The sequence below is a fragment of the Papilio xuthus genome, unplaced genomic scaffold (assembly GCF_000836235.2).
Source record: "Papilio xuthus unplaced genomic scaffold, Pxut_1.1 DF828780.1, whole genome shotgun sequence".
Classification (NCBI taxonomy): Eukaryota; Metazoa; Arthropoda; class Insecta; order Lepidoptera; family Papilionidae; genus Papilio; species Papilio xuthus.
In genome coordinates this window covers 4,445,914-4,471,428 of record NW_013529869.1, presented here as the reverse complement: position 1 = coordinate 4,471,428, position 25,515 = coordinate 4,445,914, and the positions used below count along the sequence as shown (strand labels likewise).

Genomic DNA, 25,515 nt, shown 5'->3' with positions numbered 1-25,515 from the left:
AGATCTTTAACTTTATAAACATCAATCTTAGTAACATTATAAATGTGAATGTTTAGATGGATGGATGGATGGATGTTTGTTTGAAGGTATCTCCGGTACGGCTGAATTGATCTCGCTGAAATATGGCATGGATGTTGGATGATGGATGTGAACATTGTCTGGAAGAACACATAGGCTAGCTATTAAGTTTGTTTTTAATTCCGCGCGTACGGATTCGCGGGCGACAACTAGTATGAATATAAATGTCATAGTAATAGACCATACTAATTTAACTTATGTTTTGTAATGCTTGTTCCCAGTGTATGCGCACCCTTAGTTTAGAATACTTTATTTTGTACCAGCGATGGTTAGTGCCCTGAGGGTGCTTCTCGGAGTCTTACAAATGCAGTGGGTAATGCGTTTATAATTTAATGAATAGCTCATTCCCAACCCTTCACGTACCCTGAGGGTTTCACAATTTACTTACGGAATTGGTTTTACTTTGGTATTTTTAATATAAATAAAAATACTTAAAGTAGGCATAGTTTATAATATTTAAAAATGTAATAAACTGAAGGCAAACCTAACCTAAGGCTTATTTTACTGTTTTCCTTCATTTGTCATCTATACTGTTGTTTTTATTATAGTAACACCACAAATAAAAGATAATTTTAATATAATTTACGACATAAACAAAACAAAAACGTAAATGCTTCGCTAGAAAACGACAACTTTGGCGAAACCGTGCAAATTTTGTTATGGAAGTAAGTAAAGATTGATATTTTAAAATAGTTACATTCAGTTACTGTTGATTAATCAATATGTGTTTTATAAGATTTGCGAGGAGCGTGCAATATGCGTGTGCTTGTGTGGCGTGACGAGTTTATTGCCGTTGTGTTACTGTAATTAATTATTTCTTCCTCGTTTTTTAATTATTAAATCGGTATTATTAGGAAGAAAATCCGACACTGTGTCTGTGTTTCGGTGCATCACTAGCCTTATTAAAATATCAAAGTTGTCCCCTCTCTAATCAATCGGACAATGGATTTTGATAAAGCGCGCCATTCGCTCTAAAGGATTCTAACTAATGTTAGGAAGAAAATCCGGAGATAAGCCAGTGTAAACTCAATACTAGCCTTACTAAAGTGTCGACGTTTGTGTCCCCTCACTAATCATTCTGACACTGGACTTTCTAACGAAAGCATTCACGCCAAAGGATTGTAGGAGTCTCGGGCGGCCTCAAATTAAATATATTTTAAGTGAGAATCATTTTTACTCTTAACAGAAAAGCGCTAGGCAACAGACTATAAATTACGGTGACTTTCTAAAAAGTCAAATACAAGAGGTATTTTACTGATCTCACCTTGAAATTATTATGTCGTCCATTGTTAGTAAATAAATGTGTTATGTTTTTTTGTATAAATCATGAGCATTCAGTCACGATTCGAGACATAAATAGCTTCTTATATTACAAAGTTATCAAAAGGCTCACTTTTTAAGATATGAGGGAAGTTTTAAATTCTGTCTGTAAATTATAAAGAGATTTCTAATATTATAAATGCGAAAGTTTACATGGATAGATGTTTGTTGGAAGATATCTTCGGAACGGCTCAACGGATCTTGATGAAATGTTTGAATCTTGAAGAGCACATAGGTTACTTATTAAGTTTTTTTATAACTCCGCACGGACGTAGTCGCGGGCAATAGTTATCTCTTAATAAATGTATTCGCATATCATTTAAGTAGCCGCATCTATACAATTGGTTAAGTAAACTCAACAAAACATGCGGTTCAAGGTAAACCGTAGCTTATTAGTTTGTCGCTAGCTCGCAGTTACGTCATGTTTAATTTTAACCCATCGCCAGTGAGAGGTGAACTGAGCTTGCTCGGTTCTAATTGTTAAAGTTAATTTTGTATGAGGAATGATTCATTGCGTCTTAGAATTTAAGAACCTTCCCTATTTATGTAATGTCCGTCGGCGCTGAATTACAAAAAAAAGTTAATTAACAGCTTATGTGTTTTTCCAGATTATGTTCTACATCTATGCCAAATTTCATCAAGATCCGTTCACGCCTTCTTGAGATATCTTCTAACAAACATACATCTAAACATTCGCATTTATAATATTGAAAGAGCAAGATTAGTACGATTTTTTAAATGACTTACCGTGGATTTCTAAGATCAAAATCTCTATATATAACATGCCTGCTTTTCATATTTGATAAAAGAGAGTTAACAAAATTTTTAGTCGTATTATGGTCTTAGAAACGCACCTTTTATAATTTAAATATTAACAGTTTATTTAAAAAATTTAAATGCCGTAGTTTAAAAGTTTTATGCTAACGCTAAAACGTTAGAACCGTTAACAGTTGTTTACGACTTTTTATACGATACGACGTTTGTAGTATGCGGAACGTTCGCAACTAATATCTATTAGGTAGCACATTTTTATTCTAATTAATTGGTAGGAATTCCATCTAATATGAATAATTTATTGTTTTAACATAAACTAGCTGTCGCCTGCGCCTCCGTCCGCGTGGATATATAATAAAACTTAATCAGTGTAGCCTATGTGTTCTTTCAGACTATGTTCTATACGTATGCCAAATTTATTCGAGATCCGTTCAGCGGTTCTAGAGATATCTTCAAACACCCATCCACATCACATCCATTTGAACATTCAATTTATAATATTAGTAAGTTGAATCAAAACCAGCTCATCGAGGTATAAATTCGGAAAAAAAAATGAATGAATAGTATCCTATGTCCGTCTCCTGGCTCAAAGCTACCTCCTCGCCAATTTTCAGCCAATCGGTAAAGCCGTTCTTGAGTTATAAATAGTGTAACTAACACGACTTTCTTTTATATATATAAAGATGTTTAAATAACTAAATATTTAGTTTAGAATGAGTATAAAGATAAGAATGCTAAGGTAGTTGGTTAGTTAATTATTTATAGTTTTAAACTATAATTGTTTTTAAACTTATTGTTCATTGTTTTAGCAAGCAAAGGTCATGTTATATATGCTGACAGCTCAAAGTTATATACTAAAATAAATAATACTGTTATATACTTACGGGAATTTTCTTTTCTTGTACTTTATTTAAAATCCAAAGACTATGTTAGTCTTGAGGCCTATTAAAATTATTATCAAAAACGTCGATTGCTGGTCCTTGGTTCTCTCTGCCGCTTTGTTACCAATTGAAAAATTGCCACGTTCGTTGCAGCGAACCAAACTCTGCATATTTAAATTAAACAAATAGAACCGGGATGGATAACCAATGGCATATTTTGGGCACGTCCCGAATAACACAATTAATTATGCTCTACAAAAAATGTTACATAGTTATGAGATACGAAGAGGTACGAAAAGGTTAGTGGTTGAAAATCCTTAAAGTACCTTACGTACCTTATGTATGAGAAATCCATACTAAGGAAACTTAAATAACCATAAAACGTCTCTGAGTATATTGTTTAACAAGATAAGTGATAAATCATCTATATGATATTCGCTTCATAACTTGTTTGTTATTTATGGATATTTTTTTACATTAATTCAAGGCGACCCGACGTCGAGTTTGTATTTAATTTACTTATAAAGTGACGAGGAAAATGTAACATAACCTTAATAATCATGATTTCGCTTCCCTAGACTGTAATTAAACAATGAATGTTCTTTTTATTTAGATACGAGCTATCGCTTGCGACTTCGTCCGCGCGGAATTAAAAAAATAGTAGCTTATGTGCTCTTCCAGAATATGTTAAATTACATCGACATCCGTTCAGTCGTTCTGGACATACCTTCAAACATCCATCCATCTAAACATTTTCAGTTATAAAATGAGTACGATGTATTTATTTTAGTGATTTTTATCATATTCTTTAGTATTATAAAAGAGTTAATTACTATAAAAGCATTAGTTGCCTTGCAATATAAGTTGCATATTATCCCTTTCATTCATCATCTCCCCGTCCTTGTCCCACATGTGAGAACGGTGTACGAGGTATTCGTCCACCAGATTCTATCGTTCGTTGTTCTTTATTCTTCATCTCTTTCATTTTCTTTGATAATAACAGAGACAGCCGTATGTTTTGTGCGCGTGTTTCTACATTCGGAACTCGCTGTAACATTTAAAAAAATGTTTATATAGTCAAAGAATTAAACTCCCTACCCACAAGGTTCAAATATCGAAATATCACCATGAGAGCTACAATTTAACACGTATCTTTATGGCTATGAATTTTTCGACCTTATTACATTTGTTGCAATAGTGGAGTAATACGTGTAAACAATAACACGTCACGTCACGGCCTCGCTACTGTCACGCTGAATTAATGAAGTGACACGCGCGTGTTTATAATCAACAGAATTTAATTTCCATTTACGGAATACGCACAAACATCCGTATTACAAATTACTACAGCTGCGCAATTTGTCAAGTGTGTCGTAGAATTCCACTGCCGCGACATTTGTTTTTTTACATATCTTTGTCTCTGCTTTGTCAAAGATCGTGAAAGAGATGACAATATGTATAAATAAAGTTATCGCGACGGTAGAGTTCTACGGCTATGTCCGTTTAAAAACATCTTTTTCATTCAAGGCAAGTTTGAAACGTTAAAAATAACATTTAACTTCTACGCATATTGTGGATGCTTGCTATATGCTAATTTTCGTATACAAAACGTAATATTACCATTAGCAAATATTTCAAGGATTGCAACGCTATGTTGTTTGTACCAATTACCGTGTGTTTCCAAGACCAAAATCCTCGTTTAAACTATGTTGTTATCTCTGTTTTTCTCAAACATAGTGACAGGGATGACGATATGTTTTATACAAAGATTTTGATGTAAGAAACCAAAGGTTATGTTAGTTGAATACAGTCGTAATATGTAGATTTTAATGAACACTTATATTAAAACTTATATTCAGGTTTTAAACATCAATATTTGCTAGTCTTTTTAACACAGAGACATGACGTTTTTTACTAAAACAGCATATAAGCATTTAGATTGTCATATTATATTGTACACTCAATAAATTATGTATCCAAACGTTGCTATTATTACGTGTATTTTCATGTCGAAATTACAAATTTGTAGGCAATAAGTGCACATGCAAACTAAGCTAAAATAGAGATCGGACGCTCGTCAGCTTAATTAGCAAACACAAATATTTAATGCTACATATAATTTTTATAAAATTACGAAATACAATGTATTTTGAATAGCAAAATAATGGAAATAGCATCTATGAAAATCAATTTATTTTGTTCTTTTGTAGTAATCTTTTTAAAACATACTGTAGCTTATTTTTAGGGTTCCGTACCTCATAGGAAAAAAACGGAACCCTTTTACGATCCCTTTGTTGTCCGTCCGTTTGTCTGTTAAGACTCTTTTTAAGATAGAGTTCGTACAAATGGTAGAGTAGTTGTTTCTTCTACAGAATGTATGGAAAAGAACAGTTGTTTACGTTACATTATTGTTCAGGAGTAAGGGGTTTTTTTTTAAATTAATAACTACTAATTTATGATACTAAAGTACTACTCTACCCCAATAAAACATATAGTCGTAAGCATTTGATTGTATTAAAGATAAAGTTGTGCTGTATCGGGGTACAAAAACCCCGGTTGCTGGTAATGTGGGGTAACATGGTTCCTCAGTCAGCGATGGGTGACCAACCGTGGTAACGACTCGACTGTGACAGTACCGTAACGTAAAGTCGGTGGTGATTGTTTGAATTTCCTCAGACCCACTTATTTTGTCGTACTACTGTCGTACTATTGAGGTTATAATTTTAGTAATATGCAGTCTCTACATCAAGGGTTAAGTTGTATTAATTTTTGTTTTGTTTGCGGCTGACTTCCTATGAAACGGGAAAAAGAATGAAGCCAAAACTGTTGTGTTAATATTACCCTATTCCTCTTTATTATGTTACGAATCTGATCTACATATATAAGTTCGTCTCGTGTAGTCAACGGAAATGTATGTTAAATATAAAATTTCAATTTATTCCTAAAACCGGTTGACAAATAATTTTAGTCAAATTTATACTATAAAGTTATAGTTATAGTATATATAAACATTGCAGATAAGATTGTAATGTGTCAACCAGCCTAATTTGTGCCGAATTCTCACGGTTTCCCTTCATATCTTTTATAGAATTTAAGATGCTCTGATAATTTTGAGCATATTTTACGACGGTGTGAAAGTGACATGCGAGTTTTTAATTTTGGAACTTTAATTAAATCAACTCGGTTTTTTTTATTAGTTGGACATTTGATATATGAACACATTAACTGCCACACTCAGAGATAAGACTTTTTTCGTAACTTTAAAAAAAAATAATTAAAAAAATTGGCTATTATTATACAAGTAATATTTAGTAAAGTTTTCATCATTTATTTGTCGTTCGTAAGTGTATAAAAAACTAAATAAAAATAACCTCAAACTAGTGCAATAGGTTCCTAGAAGAGACACCATAGTTAAGAATTGGCTTAATTCCGACTGTCTCTAACTGTGATCTGTCACCAGTTATTTTTGTCAGTAGGTGACCAGTTCACATTTACTATGTAGGTCTTATATTTATAACGCAGTATGCGAAACTGCTATTTAACTGTGACTTAATATTTTCTCACAATATTTTACATAGTAAAGAAAATCACTTTCTTCATCTCATAACTCTATTCCTCTTCTTCAATTTGTAGTCATCTAATGTTAAATCGCCTGCCGTGCGGACAATTGCATAATTTTTTTTGAATCCGCTAGTTCAATGGTATGTCATTGCCTAAAAATCAGTACCATACAATTTGGCAGTGTCCTCGTTAGTGTCATTTGACTATGTTTTAAAATTACAGTGCCTTACTCTGATATTACAAGCTTGTTTACTCACATACTAATACAACGTGATTTATCAATTTCCATAAATGTATGATGTCATTGACCCGTACTTATCACGCTTGTGTTCTTGTTCTTAAGTCCGGTTGCCATCAATAGATGGCACTGCAATGGAAAAACATGTAACAAATTTTATGTTTAAGGGCGTATAAAAATTAAAAAAAAAAATTTATTCGTATTTTTTAAATACATTAATCGTTTCTTGTTTCTTTCTCTTTTAAAAGTTAAAAAAGAAACTTCCGATACCAGGAATCGAACCCGAGCCTCCTGGGTGAGAGCCAGGTATCCTAGCCACTAGACCATATCGGATGATGGCAAATAATTGAATTTTTTTATTTCATAATAAGTTTGAAAAGATTGAAAAGTGGTAATTATTTTTTTTCAAATAGAATCAGTATATTTTCAGTTTATCGTATTGTTTTGTTTAAATTTTAAAATTTAAATTAATAAAGATTGTTTAATGAATTTTATTTTTGATGCCCTGACCAGATGTATTTTTAAAAGAGCATCAAAAGTAGTTTGTAAAAGAAAAAATATTTTAGCCTCTTTAAAAAAGGACTGCATCGACCGGGAATCGAACCCGGGCCGCCCGCGTGGCAGGCGAGCATTCTACCACTGAACCATCGATGCTTATGTTATATTTGTAAAATTTACATGTATTCTAAATCTTTAGGTCACAATTAGTAATCAATTTCATTAAAAATATAATCATTCTATATATTATACAATAATGTATTTTTATTGAAAAACTAAATGTCTTATTTCTTTTAAAAGCTAGTTGGTGGTGGCGAAATAATTTCTACGTTGAGTCGGTATATGGCACTTGATATAACAAAACGTATACCCAGACGACGGGCGGGACTATATCACTGACAGCTTTAGCTGAAGTGCCCTTATGTTATGAATGCTTAGCGAACATGCGAGACGCATTAGGGTGCGTACACATAATCCAAACTATAACAATTTTTGTCTAAAATATCCACCATCGTTGTAGTTGAATGTTGACAGTAAACTTATTGAAAACGCCGTCTAATAACTCCCCATGTAATATAATATACAGAACGAAAGCAAAAATTTGTATTACTCTAAAGCTCGTAATATTTAGTTTATCTTGTCTAAAGATCCATTAATAATTTTAAATCCAGCTCAATAATCGTCATCGATGCCTTTATCCTTACGGAAGGTCGGCATAGTATGTGCTCCTCCATACATCTCTATCAGCCATATCTGAATCCATCCTCCTCTTACGCATATCCTCTTTTACACAATCCATACGTATTATTTTGGTCCTCTACCTTTGTAGCAATCCATTATACCTCAATATATGTACGTAATTTAATTTTAAGCACTCTATCAATATTCTTCATCAATTTCACTATAACGTGTTGTTAAAAAAACTTATTAATATTAGTGTCAATGTGTACATACCTTTATATTTGCTTATTTGCCATCGCCATTACGTCGACGTGGTGCGAGCGTCGAACCTGCGACCGCGTCATGCCATACACGCAGTTTATTCTATGCTAGCCTAGTAATTGCTGACGCTGTTTGCGATTTACATTTTTATGATATATGTTGAAATTAGCATTCGTAGTAATGTGATAAATTGGTAAGAATTCAAAACCCAATATAATATAGGACTAACCGAGGGTTTCTGAGTCCAAAATTTCCATTTGAAACATGCTATCTCTGTTTTGTCAAAGATAATGACGATGTGTTATACACATATTTAAGTATCGGAAACCCACGGTAAATTGCAATGAAAACCATGAATGATAAATGACTTAGGAACGCATAGAGAAATAATATTAAAAATAATGATTTTTATTTATATATCTAGAAGATTTATTTAAAACTGTAATCTGGATATAAATAATATATGTGGTACAATTATGTTATGTATTGTTTTTTTACCTAACTTAGGAATGTATAACTTTCTCAACCAAAGGACATTTATGAATGTATAGTAATATGATCCAATAGTAGAACTATGTTGAAACAACAATACTGAACAAAGGATTAATATAATAAATAAAAATGTTAACGATAAACTTGTTATACTAAGACAGTGTTTCCCAAAGTGGGCGATAACGCCCCCTTGTGGGCGCTGCAGGTCTCAAGTTGCGGGTTATAGTAAAAGTTTCGTTTAGAATTCTCCGTTAATATACATATATAGGTCCCAATAATAAATTAATTTAATATGAAGTTATAGTGGTTTTTAAATATGTGAAAATATGGGGGCGCTAAAAAAATATTTATTCACAAAGTGTGCAATAGACAAAATAAGTTTGGGAACCACTGTACTAAGATAATGCTTAAATAAAATTATTCAATACAAATGATGTAACGCGAACAATAGAGAAAGCTTTGTAAATACGATGAGTTTAATTTACATTTTTTTTTACCTAACTCAATGTTTTATGATAAAATTATGTAAAATGATAATAAAAGTTATTGGCTTGGCCAATCAACGGTGTGACCTAATTCCGGTCACGTCGAGCCGCAATGCCACGGTTCCCGGGTTCCCAGTTCCCCGGAGCACGTCCCATACTATTCGCATCCATTTGACTTATCTCACTTTCTACTCCGGACTAACTTTGAACGTGAAAGTATATCTTTACCACATTCAAAATGTGATCAATAAGGTTATAAAATGTTGATATACTGCTCCCTCCTAATGAAAGTAAAGCTTTCATGAGTATTATAGCGTTTGTACTTATTTTAGTTGACGATAAAAATTCACAAGACTTCGCGAGTTTTGTCATACTTTAAAAAAGATATATATTTTATTAGAATTATGTCTAATGTCCGATACAATAAATAGACAAAGTATTAGGATAGGCAAAGGAAAGTATGTATTACAATTTTGTTCAGAACTAGGTCGAGAAGCCCCCACAGGGGAATGCTGACTACCATGGTTGTCACGCTATGCTCGGATAATTTATGATGCTTCGTGACGTAGCAACAGAAAATTTATTTGCTACGAGCACACCTAATTGCAATAGGCATTTGTTTTTAAAATTTGTTCCTTACAATAAACAAAAGAATAGCTGAAATTCGTTTTTTCACCAATTTTCTGAAGCATTTCAAATTGACTTAGGATCGACGCGACGATACGATACAGGTTCACACTAGAGATATTTGGTCCCCATTAAATATCATGACATGAAGATTGAAGTTATAAGGACTGTTAATACCGAAATATATTGACAGCCCTTAAGCCTGTAGTTTCCTGGCTTCGTGTTACACGACACTCAAGTAATAAGACTAGGTACTTGTTTAGGAAAAGCTCTTAAATTGTTAAGAATATTCGCTATATTAAAGTAAGATTAGCTTACATTTTTATTTACTACAATATATTTTTTTCGTTAGTTCCCCACTAAGTTAAACCATATGTAGTTCAAATACGTATAAATATAGAGTAAGAGACTACAGACCAATCTGTTGATTATACTTTGAACTTGGCCACTTACTGTGGGGAAATGCTAGGTAATGTCAGCGCCAAAGGCGATTCCGTGTTGCCATTACGCAAATATCGGGTGTCGAGAGATGTGCTAATTCCTTGAATGTCTGGGAACATTTGTAGCTCGCGGTCACTTACAAGAAATAGTACAGTCAGCTGCATAAATATGTATACATTGATAATTTTTTAGAATTTTGTACATTCTGCTTCAGAAATACATATGTACGTATTCGTCAATAGCATGCATTCATTGTCAGAAGTATACGGACGGATACGTTCGTATATATTTTTGAAACCGAATGCGTAGACAAGTTTTTAAACTTTACAAATGTATACATATTTATGCAGCTGACTGTACATGTAGTGTACTTGCGATGTTTGCTGTCTTTTTTGATGCTATGTGAAACGAATGAATAAAGTTTTGTGACCATTGAATTCTAAAGGAAAAGAAGTAAGGTTTTTCTACTAAGACATGCCATTCTTGGTTAAGTTAGCTGTATTTTTTAGATAGTAAAGAACTATTTTTTCGCTTTATGAATTTAATTCGTTGGTCCAATAACGTGACATCGCACCTAGTAATAAATGAACATGAAAGCTTAATTACGCTAATGAAAACATATTTAATTCTATATTTATAAATCGAATAGACAGGACAAAAGACACAACATTTGGAGAAGTTGGAAACTCTATTCAGTTATAAGTTAATATTGTATTCGTTGTTTTGTACTTATGAAGACTTTATATCGAATATTTTCCACATTAGAAAATAGTGAAGGCTTATTACAAATTACATGTAGCTAGTGAGGGGTAGTTTATGAATTATACATGCATCCATCACAATATCGTAATCAGCGGTGTGGTGGTCGCTGCACGACGGTGCAGTCTATGCAATAAAAGCTATTAGGCAGGGGAGTACAATCTGTAGCCCGCGTAATATCGATTAATATGAAAACTATTTTTTTATTTTAATTACTTTGAAACATGATTACATTTTAGGTACAGCTAAGACTTGTTGGACATAAAGGAACATATTAACTTAATAGATTAGGCGCTGAAAATTTGGATTATTCTGGTTCAACCAGTTACAGTTGAGTACACGACTCCTTTTGACAAAGTGGTAAACAAACAGTAGTAGAGCTCGTTTTAACATCTTCGCACGAATTGGCCGGTTCGCCCAGTGCAATACCACGACCACACAGACAGATGAAGAAGTTTTGCGTTTCGTCTGATGAGTGGTGTACCGGAGGCGTTAGTTTAGTCTTCTTTACCTTAACCCTCTTTTACTTGATTTTAACAGATGAATGCATTTTCTAATCAACATGCTATTTTTAATACATTGATATCTGTGCTATGATGCGCAGTTAAGAGTAAAGATTGGTGACCCCTGTAAAGACATTATTTACGAAACCGGTCGACCAAGCTCGGAACTCGCGTATTCCCACATTTAATCTTTTTTACCCATATCTCATCTTTTTATTTAAAATTAAGTAATTATCTATTGAACGAAGATTTATTTATTGAAGTGTACGATCAAAAATTGTCTGTAACTTTTTACCAAAGTTCTAAAAAAAATTTTGGACCTATAATTCGCAAGATCATTAGTCTATTCATTCCGTAATCAACGAATAATCTAGATAGGAATGAGCGCCATACTCAGTTGGTAAATGGTATGGTTCTGGAAAGATCTACAAATAAAAAGTCTGGAGTAACCATACCCTAAACATTTTTCTCGAAGACAAATGACTGGATTTCATTTCCCTGATAATATTTTTTGTATTGTCCTGTCTCGTCATTGTTATATCTTCATTAGTTTCCCAAATGAAGTGCAATAAGAGGGAACTTCATTCAGAATAGTATCAGACACGTCCGCGAAGTAGAAAGTGGGTCGGGAGTTGTCAGTCCCTCGGGAACAGTTGCCGGCTCGCCGCAGCGAATTGGGCCAGGGCGTAACTCCGCATGCTATATCGATTTTGTTGTAACGAAAGTTCACCTATATCTAGCTTGTTATAACTTGTATTTGAACATATCTAGGTATTGTTTCAAGGTGTACAAGTTAATGTAACCTCTTTGTATCCATACCTATTTTGCCGTCAATCATACAAGAGAAATTGCTTTTTGTTATTTTTGAATCGGCAGTTATTGAAGGTTATTTTTTAAGAACTAATTAATACAACTACACTTTTCACCGTGATTTTTACTGAATTAAAGACCCATTAAAAGTTATCACCTTAAGTCATTCTAAGTCTGGATGGAATGAAAGTTGGAGCGAACTTTCTTTTGTCGAAGATATTTTTCTTACAATTCTTTGCTATTCTTTTTGACTATTCAGACTTTCTAACTTTTGTGAAAAATACGAATAATGCAAAGTTTCAAATGTAAACTACATTAATTTACTTTATTAATCATTTTTCAATCTCTTAACTTATTCTGCACTGAAATTAGTGTCAAAATGAATAAGATAATCGATATTGCAGAGTGAAATTATTGTTAGTATCGCAAATCAGTGTGCGACGGGTCCATTCAGGTCCGCGACCGCTGCGCTGCTGGTGCGAAGCGGTTGACATCTAAAATTTATTAATACGAAGCAACAGGGGCATAGATCTCAGCCCAGCTGCATACTGCAAGCGGGAGTCATGAGCCCATGAGCCGCTCAGTCGCCTTGCAGCGCGCGCTCGGAGCGCACGTGTACTGTATTATCGCGTCGCGTCTCTACATTTATTTTGTTATTTCGATTTCCGTTATTAACCGAATATACTGCATCCACGTTCATATTGACTGTGTCAAATTCGAAACGTCAATTCTATTTTCGAATTTGGAACGCTGTGTTTGTTTGTAAACAGTGATGGGGTGATTTTATATTTGGAATACTTTCCGACTTACGCCCCGGGCATAGACAAGTTTTGAGTTTTTGAAGTGATTTTGACGAATAAACTACAGTGAAATTTGTGGTTCGGAAGGAAATTTTATTTTTGTTTTGTGCCAGTGATGTGATTTAGTGATTATCTTCAATATGTTTGGAGTTTTCATTCGGAGGTGGAAACCAAAAAGGTGGGTTTTACTAATCACCAAAACCTTTTTTTTTATTCAATAATTGGTGTCGTATTCTTGTGGTTAATTATTAACAGCAATTATTTTGTCGTCGGTTATAATATGAATTTGAAACTATCTAAACGAAAGATATGCATCCGAAAAATTCATACTTTAAAAAAAATAATCACGTATTATAAAAGAATTTGAAAAAAAAATATTGATCCATTTACACACACGGGTTAGACTACAATCTTGGTTATCTGTGTGATCGTTGCGAGGGTCATTCGCACTTGAATTTAATTAACATTAATTAATTATAAAATAAATTAAATTAATAAATATTATTCTAATTTATACAATTTTCAAATAACTGTAATATTTAAAAACAAATATTATAAGTTCAACGACATTGGTATATTATTTTTTGTAAATTTAAGGAGTTTATTTCTTTTTTTTTGTACGTTGGTTACATATTTTGAACAGTTTTACTATAAATAAATAATATTTAGTACATAAGGACGATAACGTTGCTTGTATCCTATTGTGACTCTACATTGACTCTGAAAGTAATCGTCTCTACTAGTAGCCTCTCTACAATTAATAGTCAACATTATTTGCAGTATTTACGCTGTTTTTATATACCTGATTAAAACTTTGATACCTGTCAAAGACCTTTTCAACTTGAAGTTTAATAAAGTGCTACTTACTTACCATCTTTATAAAATAAGTTATACATAGAGTTTCGAAGAGTTTCGGCTTGACATGTTTATTTTGTTACTCAATCAAGTTATGTATAAACATAACCAAAGGTTGTTCGTTGTAACAAGTCACGTATTAAGTAACCTGTGACACCTATTCGTGCTTTATCGCGGCCCTAAAATCGGATGCGTCTATGACTGTTCTTAGAAATCGTCATAAACTGTATGAGATTGCTACTTCGTGTGAGGTTGCCCTAAAATTTCAATGGCTCGTTCATATGTATCTTTAACACTTTTAAAAATAAAATTAACAGAAACAAAGTTGGATTGTCTTATTTACTTACAGGAGAATAAGAACAGAAGAGAATATTTATTGCTCTTTATTGCAATTTACATAAGGTAGACATCAGTGTAGAACTTATCGGGCTGATAGAATAATACAATTTTTTTTATATCATAAGGTGGCAAACGAGCGGGAGGCCACGTAAAATCGCTAAAATAGCGAAGTGACCGATGCCCATAGACACACGCAATTGCATATGCGTTGCCTACCTTTAATCGACGGAGGAGAGGATGCACAGAAAGAAAACATTTCCATACATCCTCTCATCCGGAAAGTCCACATCCCATTCCCATTCTTTCCTTATAAGAAAAAGGGTAGGAAGAGAAAGAGGACTAAATTAGGCCTCCGGGATGCACACTCATCAGATGAAACGCGGAATTGCTTCCACTTGACGGCTGTCTTCTGTGTGCTCGTGGTATTTCACCGGGCGAGCCGGGAAAATTCATGCGAAGATGTTAAAGCGAAAATCTTCACAAGTACTGTGTAAATTAGAAAGCGATTGCTTAATTTTATTCCGCGTGGGAGATTAAACGTATTTCACACTACCTTGGCTCTTAGATCAGAGAGTAACAGCAATTGTTTATGAAAGTTTTTGTATTGAGCCTGTTTGCTTTATCATGCTTTAAAATGTCAAGAAAAAAACCAATATGATCGTTACACATGTAATAATAGGATACTATACACAAATAATGTACCTAAGTATTATGAATCTGTCTTACTTCTTACCAATGTTATAAATGCGATTGTTTGGATAGATGGATGGATGTTTGTTTGAAGGTATCTCCAGAATAGCTAAACGGATCTCGATGAAATTTGGCATACATATAGAATAAAGTCTGGAAGTACTCATAGGCTACTAATCATGTTTTTTTAATTCCGCGCGGACAGAGTTGCGGGAGACAGCTAGTTTGCTATATATCTATATTTATATCTTTATATCAGTTTATCTAGTACTGTTTTTGTTAGCTCATTGTTTCTTCTTAATTACGATTGTGTCTCTAGATAATCGCGATTATGTAAGGCATTTAAGACTTGAGACTACATGTAGTAAAAACATCGATCATAAAATTTACACACACTGATTGCATACAGCGGGATAGATTTGAACGTCCTTCTGTTCAATTTAAACATCATTACTCATTCCATCATCAAGTTATAAAGTGTCTATGATCGTATAGTGTTGTAAATAGTCTATGGCTATCGGTATTACTCAACACGCAACGAAAGCGATCGATTCGCAATCGATGTTTAGTATATTGAATGTAATAAAGTTTACTTTTGAAATGAAGCAAAATGGTACATGATGTTAAATAGGTAAGAGCGAGCTGTTAATGAGTTATTTAGGTTCCGTATGTATTTTGTAAGCAAATAGTCATTTGACGTGTTTCGCATAATCTGGAAATTTACGAGCGTTATGTAAGTTATGGTTTGGATTACAAATCGGCTTGCAACGAGTTATTACAGATTAGGTTTTTACGTGTGACTACAGAATAGAGAGAATGAGAAGCAAAAAAACGTAGTAAAGATTTTATATGTGGATGGATTGTGTGAAAGATGATGTAATTAATAAGGGAAACAATACATATATGGACATATGAAAGAGTAGTTCACACTGTGCCCACCATATGTAGAGACAAGGGCTTAATGAGGATACCTGTTATTTTTTTAGTAAAATTGAGACCTGACCTTTTTATATGGTCCCGGTTTCGTTTAGAAGCAAAAGTCGGTATACAACAGATTGTAAACAAAAAAGGTTTAACTTTGGAACTGTAGGGTTTCAATCGCAGGTTCTTGGAAGCCGATTGGCCAATAAATACGCAGGACTTCTCCTTTATTTTGAAATCCTATACGTGGTTTTGTGGCAATAGTTCACGGAACCCTACATGGTAGTGCGGTGCTAATTGCTCGATAATTACAAAGTGGGTGTACGGCGTGTTAAGAAAGTTTCCAAACGCGTGCGTTTAGTTTCACATGAGTAAATGAAATCGCTGCAGTAGGGTGTAGAGTTGTAACTGAGTAGAATTTACCGAAGCATTGCTTCCCGTATTCAGATAATATAAAGATGATTAACTGTTCTAAATTATTTACTGAACATCGTACCTTGTAAAGTATAAAACTAGTAGAAATAAGGACGAAATCGTTTCTAATAACATGATTTTAATAATTAAACACTGAAATTTCCTCTGGATTGTACAAAATGTTTAATGGTATAATGATTACTGTGAGCTTGAAAGCAGAAAATTACGTTACGTACTGCTATATTATTGTTTGACTCTTATATTTATTTGACTTTTATATAGAGCTATTACTTTAGATAGAGCTATTTAGATGAAAAGTTCAGTGTGATATGTAATTCTCCAGTTGTGTTAACATCTTCTTTAAAATGATATACTAATAGTACGGGTAATCTTCTTAATATCTATATCTTCTAATAAACTCACGTCTTTGCGAAATCACGGAAAGGGTGGGCGGCGTACCGGTTCACTATAAGCAGTACCTAGCCTTAATACTACCATTACAAGTGTCAGGATATGAAGATTACGTCCGAAGTAACTACATATAATGACTGCTTGTCTAAGCGGTAATACTTTTTTAAACGTGTTCATTTTTCCTGCCAGTATGCTTATAACTTTTTAAATATTGGACGGCATAATGTTTCATAACGACATTCAACATTGGATACAGGATGATGTGTTTATGTGCTATGATGACATATTCATTCTAATCTAAATTACGTATTCAGTTTAGTGGTAATATCACTCTGTTAGTAATACTTGTACAATACAAATGGTAATCATAGGTCCGTCTATGACATGTTTTATGAGACCTATATCCATAACATCTGACTCTTTTTCTCGGAGTGATCGCAGTGTGTTTTCAAACAGAATGAAAGAGATAAATATATTTTCGTATAGTCATTTCGGCAGGGAAACACGTTATTATCTTATATTGCGAATTATTTCTTGAATAATCTATTCATCACCGTGCCCTGTTGCGTAATGAACACACTCAATACTTTTATTTTCATCGTCTAGTCGTCGCGTAACGAGTGCGCAGACCTAAACATGTTCCTTGAACACAAAAAGCAGCTTCTCTGGACCATATCCGCTAACATTAGAGGCAGGCGACACTTGCACAAAGCGATTGCAAGATTTACATATAAATTAGAAGCTAAGAATACCATAGAATTCGAAAATGTATAGAACTTACGCAAGACAAACACGTGACTAATCGAAAGTTATTGACAGTTCTATGAATTTTTGAATTTTGGTAACTAGAGAAATGTCTGATAATGTTTTACTCGTGTAATTTTTCTTAAGTTAGGTTAGTTGAAAGGTTAGACAAAAGAAATAATATCACTAATCAAAGATTATCTCTCGCAAATTACTAGTACTACTACTAGAAGACCATAAGATTACTACATAAAAAGTTGAATTATAAAGGTTGGCGTCTGTCTGTAGAATGCAAGGCACGGCAAATATGAAAGGTCCTTACGTTGTCCCGCTTTGAAATTTCTCTCGCTCGTTTTAATGTAATTTGCAGTTTTTACTCCGCGACCGCCATTGCCACTGGCGACTACAATTCTTTGTTTAGTTATAATTCTGTTGTTCTTTGTTAGATACTTATATTTTCTTCATTTTATAATGTTCTTTTATATGTGTGAAGTCAAGCAACCGGAACTGGGCCAGCTTGGTTGACTATGGTCTAGTCCCTCCTAACTAATGATGATGATTATTCTATGATGATCTGTTTCTTTTTGATATTAACACACATTCCAAATTATAATAATTAATTGTATATAGTTTTAGACATTATTAGTTAGAATCCTTTGGCACGAATGACGTGCTTTCGTTACAAAGTCCAGTGTCAGAATGAATTGTGAGGGGACACAAACGTCGATATTTTAGTAAGGATAGTGTTGGGTCAATACACTGCCACATTTTCCGATTTTCTTTTTAACAATAGATATATGATAAAAATTTACTTTGAATATATTGGCGTTTTCTGAATTATGTTAAATTCGTCAGTGTGAGCGCGCGTGCGCATGCGCAAGGTAATTGTATGGAAATAGCACGCAAACGATTAAAGTTAATAAGTTAACATTGTTTTAACTGGAACGAGAAATTGTTACAAGACAACAGTTTTGGTGGAATACTTTAAATTGCTGATGTTCGCACGCTTTTCTTTAACAGTTGTTGCTACGCACGCTAGAGCAATAAGGGGCAAATAAGTAAATTTTTTTATTTAAAAGACTACCTGTCGCCTTCGAGTCCGTTCGCGCCAAATAAAAAAAATTATTAGCCTATGTTTTCTTCCAGACTATGTTCTACATCTATGGCAAATTTCATCGAGATCAAGCAGTTCTGCAGATAACAAACAATCGTCCATCTATACATACATCCAAATATTCGTATTTATAATATTATAATAAGGACTATAAGAAGTTTACATTTAATATATGCTCTGTGTGAAGCAGTTTTATTAGTATTTTTTTAACAGCTATCTTTTAAATAATTTTTTGTTACATAGTTTTAAAAACCTTGATAAAAATCACTTATATTATATTATGTATCTTATATCAATTTCATTCATACGCAATGCTTTCATTAAAATCTCGTAAATATCGTAAAGAATTTAAAGTGCAACCGTAAGATTTCACTGTCAAATTATACACACTAAAACATAATATTGTCCTTATCATTCGATCTGAAAAGACTGAGACAACAAGATGTTTTTATACGTATGTTTAGGCAGTGGAAACGAAGATATTATGTCGTCGGAAGTGTTCGATCCGTAGAAAGTGAGTTGGCGTGCGACCAAAAAATGTCTTTCACGTCTACTTTAGGCGTGACTCTTGACTTGCCGCGAGGTTTTTGTTCCGCGAACTAGAACGAGATATACTGGTATAGATATAATATGTAAAACACTATATCATGCAGCAACTTTTTATATTACGGTTGTATTATAACAATATGAACTAAAAAGGATTTACGTTTTTAAAAATTGTGTTACCTCGAACTGGCCACTAATCAATATGATAAAATCATAATTATTATCTTTAAAAACGTATAAAACACTATATAAACTTGTCAACTTGTTTGTGTACTTAACCCGCGTTTAAAAAGTGCACGAGTCTAATATATGGTAAGTTATAATTTCATCCTATCTCTTTCTACTACACAACAAACTCTACTTATCCAATTTCAATGAAACGTGTCTTAAATATAAACCAACTTTATAAACTGCCATCAAAAACTCCTTGTACATATTTTTAAATTTCGAACACTTTATCTATGGTAATGTTTAATTAACCTTTTTCTATTAATGGTTTGATTTTGTTTTTTTAATGGCCAGTAACATTATTATATTCATAGATAACAAAAAAAAACAATTTGATAAATTAATAATCATATTTAATAGTGTAATAAAATGTGATTTACATTGTTATTGTGTTATATGTACCATGAACTCTTAATAATAAACTTTCAGTATGTACGCGTGCAATTAAGGTTTTAATATTAAAAAGGGACAGAGACTTTATTTTTAATTATAAATAATGCGTGCCACTAATTATATGACTTCTCGAGTTATCGTTAACCCGGGTAATTGCCGGATAAAACAAATTACACTTCCTTATCGTAACTTGAAAGTGCTTTCTTCTGACATTGTTTAATTGTCAGTTGCAATGACATTTAAAATGTACACATAGAGTTGTACAAGATTTGTCATATTCTTGGATATATCACTAGAGTTGTTAAAATATCATAACTATATTTCTGGTTACGTATATTAATAGAGATGCAGTATTGAACTTACGTGTCTTTACGTGGGAAGTCAATTTTTATTGGACCGGTTTTTCTTCATTTTTTTTTACAAAATATCATCTCAATTAATGTCCATCTATATATATAAAGAGCGTTTTTGCGATATAATGGCATTTTATACATGTGTGTAAAACTTTTTTGTATAGACCATTTTTTATCAACAGATGTTCTAATATTTCGTATGTGGAACAGACAGACATGAATGATGCAGTTTTTATTATCATACAATATCATTGTATGGTATAACAAAACTATTTTGTATGACTCATTTGTATGATCAATCAACTTTACATTCGAGTACTTTTTTTTTATATCATAAGGTGGCAAACGAGCGAGCGGCCACCTGAAATCGCTGAAATAGCGAAGTGATCGTTGCCCATAGACATATGCAGTTGCATATGCGTTGCCTACCTTTAATCGACGGGGGAGAGGATGCACAGAGAGAAAATATTTTCCCTTTCCATGCATCCTCTCATCCGGAAAGTCCACTTTCACTTCCCATCCCTTCCTTATAAGAAAAAGGGTGGGAAGGGAAAGAATTCTAAATTAGGCCTCCGGGACGCACACTCATCAGACGAAACGCGGAATAGCTTCCACTTCACGCCTGTCTTCTTTGTGGTCGTGGTATTTCACCAGGCGAGCCGAGCCAAGTCATGCGAAGATGTTAAAGCGGGCACTACCACTGTTAAATACATACTACCAATACTGGTACTGCGTTAGTTCTTACTAGCTGTTGCCCATGACTCAGACTGCGCTAAATTAAAAAAAAGTTAGTAGCCTACGTTTCGGCCAGTTTATGTTCTACGTTTATGCCAAATTTTATAGACATCCATGTAGGCGTTCTGGAGATACCTTCTAACAAAAGTTCTTCTTTAAAGGCCGGCAACGCATCTGCAGTTCCTCTGGTATTGCTGATGTCCATGGGCGTCGTTGAACACCTCGGTGTTCCCGCTGCTCATTTGCCCCCTTCTGTCATAAAAAAAAAACATCCATCCATACATCAATTTTCGTGTTTTTAATATTAGTAAGATGTATACTATAGTCTTCTTAATTTAAAATACAAATATAAAATATTTGAAGTGTTTCAAACGTAAGTTTAATTTTGCCAAATGATTCAGAATACATAACTCTTTGTCTGTTTTATGAATTCTTTGTTAAATCATTCAATAATAATAATTAACCTTAAGAAATTAAACAAAGAATTGATAATTGCGTGTTTACAAAACATACTATAATAGATATTAAAACTCGTCTATAACTTTATTTTATCATTCGTATGTAGAAATAATTAATTAAAAGTAAGGCAAATTAAAGTTCTAACATTGTTTACAGTTTACAAGTCACTGTGTGTGCGGATCGCCTTAAATAGCATGGTGGAATGTAAACTATAGCTCATAGGGTTGCCCGTGCGAAAATATCGTGTTTTGTCAGCAATTCAAAAGAATAACCGTTAAATTTCACCGTTATTAGTTGATTTCGTGATACGCTAGCTCTATTGTTTTTTTTTTATAATCTGTATTTTTTTATAATACGATGTAAACTATTATAAGTTTCATTAACCAAAATGATAATTATAACGCTTCGTATTTCAAAGCTGAGCGTTTTATTGCGTTTCTTTACCGCAAATTCATATTCATAGTGTACTTTATTGTGCTATAAATACAGGTCAAATTTGTTTGAAGATTTTTTTTATCGGACGTTTTGGGAATTTGCCAAAACATTACTTTTATATCGTTCGTCTAGTATAAACAGATCCTCGGTTCTCTCTTTGATAATGTAAAATTAGTTGTGTCTTGATACAACAAAGGTCAACTTTTATTGGTTTTGTTTGTTTACGTGATAAACAGATAATGTATTATTCTATTGGACGTTTGTTTATTTTATGGTTTGTTATATTAATAAATTATATCCATAGTAAATATAGAATAAATGTTTATGAATCAATAGTATTTTTATTCTTTTCGGAATATTTTTACGAATCTTTTTTTTTAGTAAATAATAAAAATGTTAGGCGCAGTTAAAGTAGCTTATATGTAAGTTGCCCGCGTGCGTCACCTTTTCGTCAAAGTCCCGTCAAAACGGCGTTCGTTCCGGAGAAAACCATGTTTTACGGACAGACAGACTGAGCCAAAAATTAAAAAAAAATGGTTTTCGATATCAGCACTTCAAATACATTTTGTGTATGATATTTTTTAGTCTAAAACAACTTTGTCTTTTTGTTTGTGTTTAAATCTTCCTTGCAGACTTATTTCTTAGTTGAATGAAGTAGGCGAGTATAATTTGTTAATGTAGGACAATCTCAGTGTCATACAACTGTGCCGAGATGTACTCAGCTGTGCGGTAGTGTACGTGCGAGACGGATTTGTAGAGAGCGTACTGTTCGCATTTTATGAATTATTCTGTATTTAATTATGTGTAATTTATCTTTTCCGTTTTATATTTCTTATGCTCTGATATGTTCTGAGTTATAGATAAATTGGCCCTACAATTAGAAAAAACACGAAACGAACACAAATTTAATTGACAAAGATACGCGGTAACACACACACACACACTAACGCACACATACATACACACAAGCACTAATTTGTTAACTATGTAAATTGTAAAGGAAAGGCGCCGGTGTCTGTCACAAAGTTCATACTATGACAGACTCCAACGTTCAACCTGTTTGTTTAATTGTTAATGTGTGTACATTTTTAATAAATAAAAAAATAAAAAAATGATGAAAGTCGTATTATAACCGAATTATATTACTATGCAGTATACGTAAACATTTCCTTAAAGTTTAGGTTTTTCTAATTTCAGTGATTTGAAAAGACAAAGTTTCTCGTACCTTTATATACAGATGTTAAGTTAATGGCAAACGAGTTAGGTACAGCTACGTCTAATAACCATACCTACGAGTACTAATATTATAAAGACGAAAGATTTGATTGTTTGTTAGCATTGAATAGATTGCCAAAATTGCTGGAACCGATTTAAAAAAATCTTTAACTATTGGGAGCTATACTATTCACCGGTGACACTTTATTTTTTACGCCTTTATTTTTTTTAATTCCTGACGAAGTCGAGGACAACTGCCAGTAATAATTATAATTAACCACAAACTAAGTAACTAGGTGTCAAGTAACGCCGGAATAATCGAGTTATATCAATATGAGTTACCTAACAAACTGGTGTGAGGCAATGTTAGACATAATCTAGCCTAGATATTAGTGGTTTTGCATACTATCGATCGGACGTTGATTCGCCGCTCGATTTGGCTCCAACTCGATCATGTCGAGTTCTCGATGTGGCGACATCGAACGATTGAAACATAAAATCGATTCTTGCGAGAATTTATCGATGTGAACTAATAAAGTCATTGCGCTGTTGGAATTTCTATTTAAATTTGATAGATCGATAATGATATCGTCCCTTTAGTTACTACATCGATCTTAATCATACCAAATGATATACTGCCATTATAACTTTGTAGTAGATATTGACTGATTGACAAATTCGTTGACATAAAACTCAAAAACATGAACTATTTTGCTTTACTTTTCGTGATCATCTCAGCGATTTTAACACTCATTTACTTCCAGGGACAATAAAATATATAATCATCAGCTATACGTCCCCACTGAGGGGCTCAGAGCGTAACCCTAAGCTAGGGGTGAATACGCCATAGTCAACCACGCTGGCCAAGTGCGAGTTGGTTGAATTCACACATATCTTTGAAATTCGCTGATATGTGCAAGTTGCATCACGATATTTCCTTCACCGTAAGAACGTCGGATAAATGTACATATGTAAATCGAAAATCGAAAAACACATTGGTACATGGCGGGATTCGAACCCAGGACCTGCAGATTGCAAGTCAAGTGCAACCGCTTAGCCACCGAAGCTCTATATATTTGCTCATCGAAATAACAGAATGAGATAGCCGTTTTTAATCTCATAGCGCAAAAAGTTTTTACTACTTACTAAACAGAATCAAGGTCATTATCCTTCATAAGAAATGTATATTCGACATCAAATAGATTGCACAAGGGACAGTGAGTGTCCTTGACGTAAATCTAGTTTGCATCATGCGAATGATACACTACACCGACATTCTCTGTGCATTCTCGCGTAAATGAAGCCTCTCCAAGCCTTTCCGATGCTTTTAGATTACAGCATCCCATATGCTCCTCAACAACCTTGTAATTTTAAGGTTTTAAAATAGTTGTCATAGACATCATGCTAAACTGATCTTTATTACCATGCAATAAGGTTAAGAAAGGTATGCATACTTAACGATAGGAGCTCCGTTTGCGTAGTTTCGTTAGTTAATATATTTATATCTCAATTTTTTTTAAATGAAAGTGATGACATGTTTTGTACATGTTTTTCGACAATAGAAACTCAATGTTATATACCTTTAAGGTTCTCTACACACGTGTCTTGACGCATAATGTTGATAGTTCTAAACTGCCGGAAAATATATTCTAAAGCGTGCCAGGTGATTGGCAAGTAGCAATCGTATGCCTCTACCTCGACCTTGGCAATGCAATCGCTAAGTTCTTGAACCATACCGAATGCATACCAAATGCATGCCAAATCGAAATCTATACGTGCCAAACAGGGCAATGATATCTCTTTCCAACAAGATTTACTCTTTATAGGCAGTTTTTTTGGCATATAAATGACGGTGAATTCCTACAAATATGATGATGGTAAATTTTACGTTAATAATTTTACGAGTAAAAAAGCGAGTCTTTATTTGCTATAGAGTATTTATCTATAGACATTTTAGATACGCTATTCTCTTTTTGCTTTACATTTTCGACATTATGTAACGCAAAAGGTCGTAACTGTAAATTTTGTTGAACAAAAAAAAAATAAAACCGTAATTCTTAAAATAAGATGATCTTTAAGTTAGTTTTATATTTTATTATAAATAATAAAAGGAGACATTTTTAGCATTATCGGAAGTAATATTTCACGAATACCAACAAAGCGAATCGCGAGACCACCGTGAAGATTTTAAGTGGCTGTTTTGATAAATGATATATTTAAACTTCAACTGAGCATAAATTATGATAAGCAGTAAACGAAACGACACGTGGATGTGTTTCCCATTTTATATGTATTATTATAAACCGCAAATCCATTCTAAAATTAAAACAACAATGAAATTAAAGACGTAAAAAGTAATTGGCCGTAAAGTTGTCAATAGTATATTTAATAAAAAATAAATTTCAATTATAAATAATGTATTTATTTTTAAAAGGCAATAACTGTCGTGCAATG

General features: G+C 33.3%; 1 protein-coding gene and 2 non-coding genes across 3 annotated transcripts in view; 1 reads left to right on the top strand and 2 right to left on the bottom strand.

Moving 5' to 3' along the window:
- Positions 1 to 7,113: 7,113 nt before the first annotated feature.
- TRNAE-CUC (transfer RNA glutamic acid (anticodon CUC)) lies at positions 7,114 to 7,185 on the bottom strand. Its single transcript has one exon. It is a non-coding gene; the product is annotated as a tRNA-Glu (tRNA).
- A 250-nt stretch (positions 7,186 to 7,435) lies between these two features.
- TRNAG-GCC (transfer RNA glycine (anticodon GCC)) lies at positions 7,436 to 7,506 on the bottom strand. The gene has a single exon. It is a non-coding gene; the product is annotated as a tRNA-Gly (tRNA).
- Positions 7,507 to 13,000: 5,494 nt separating this feature from the next.
- LOC106128388 (uncharacterized) overlaps positions 13,001 to 25,515 on the top strand; it is a 241,357-nt gene continuing 228,842 nt past the window's right edge. Inside the window, exon 1 of the mRNA XM_013326757.1 lies at positions 13,001 to 13,387. Within this exon, the coding sequence (XP_013182211.1) occupies positions 13,350 to 13,387 (38 nt within the window). The 5' untranslated portion in view covers positions 13,001 to 13,349. The remainder of the gene's footprint in view (positions 13,388 to 25,515) is intronic.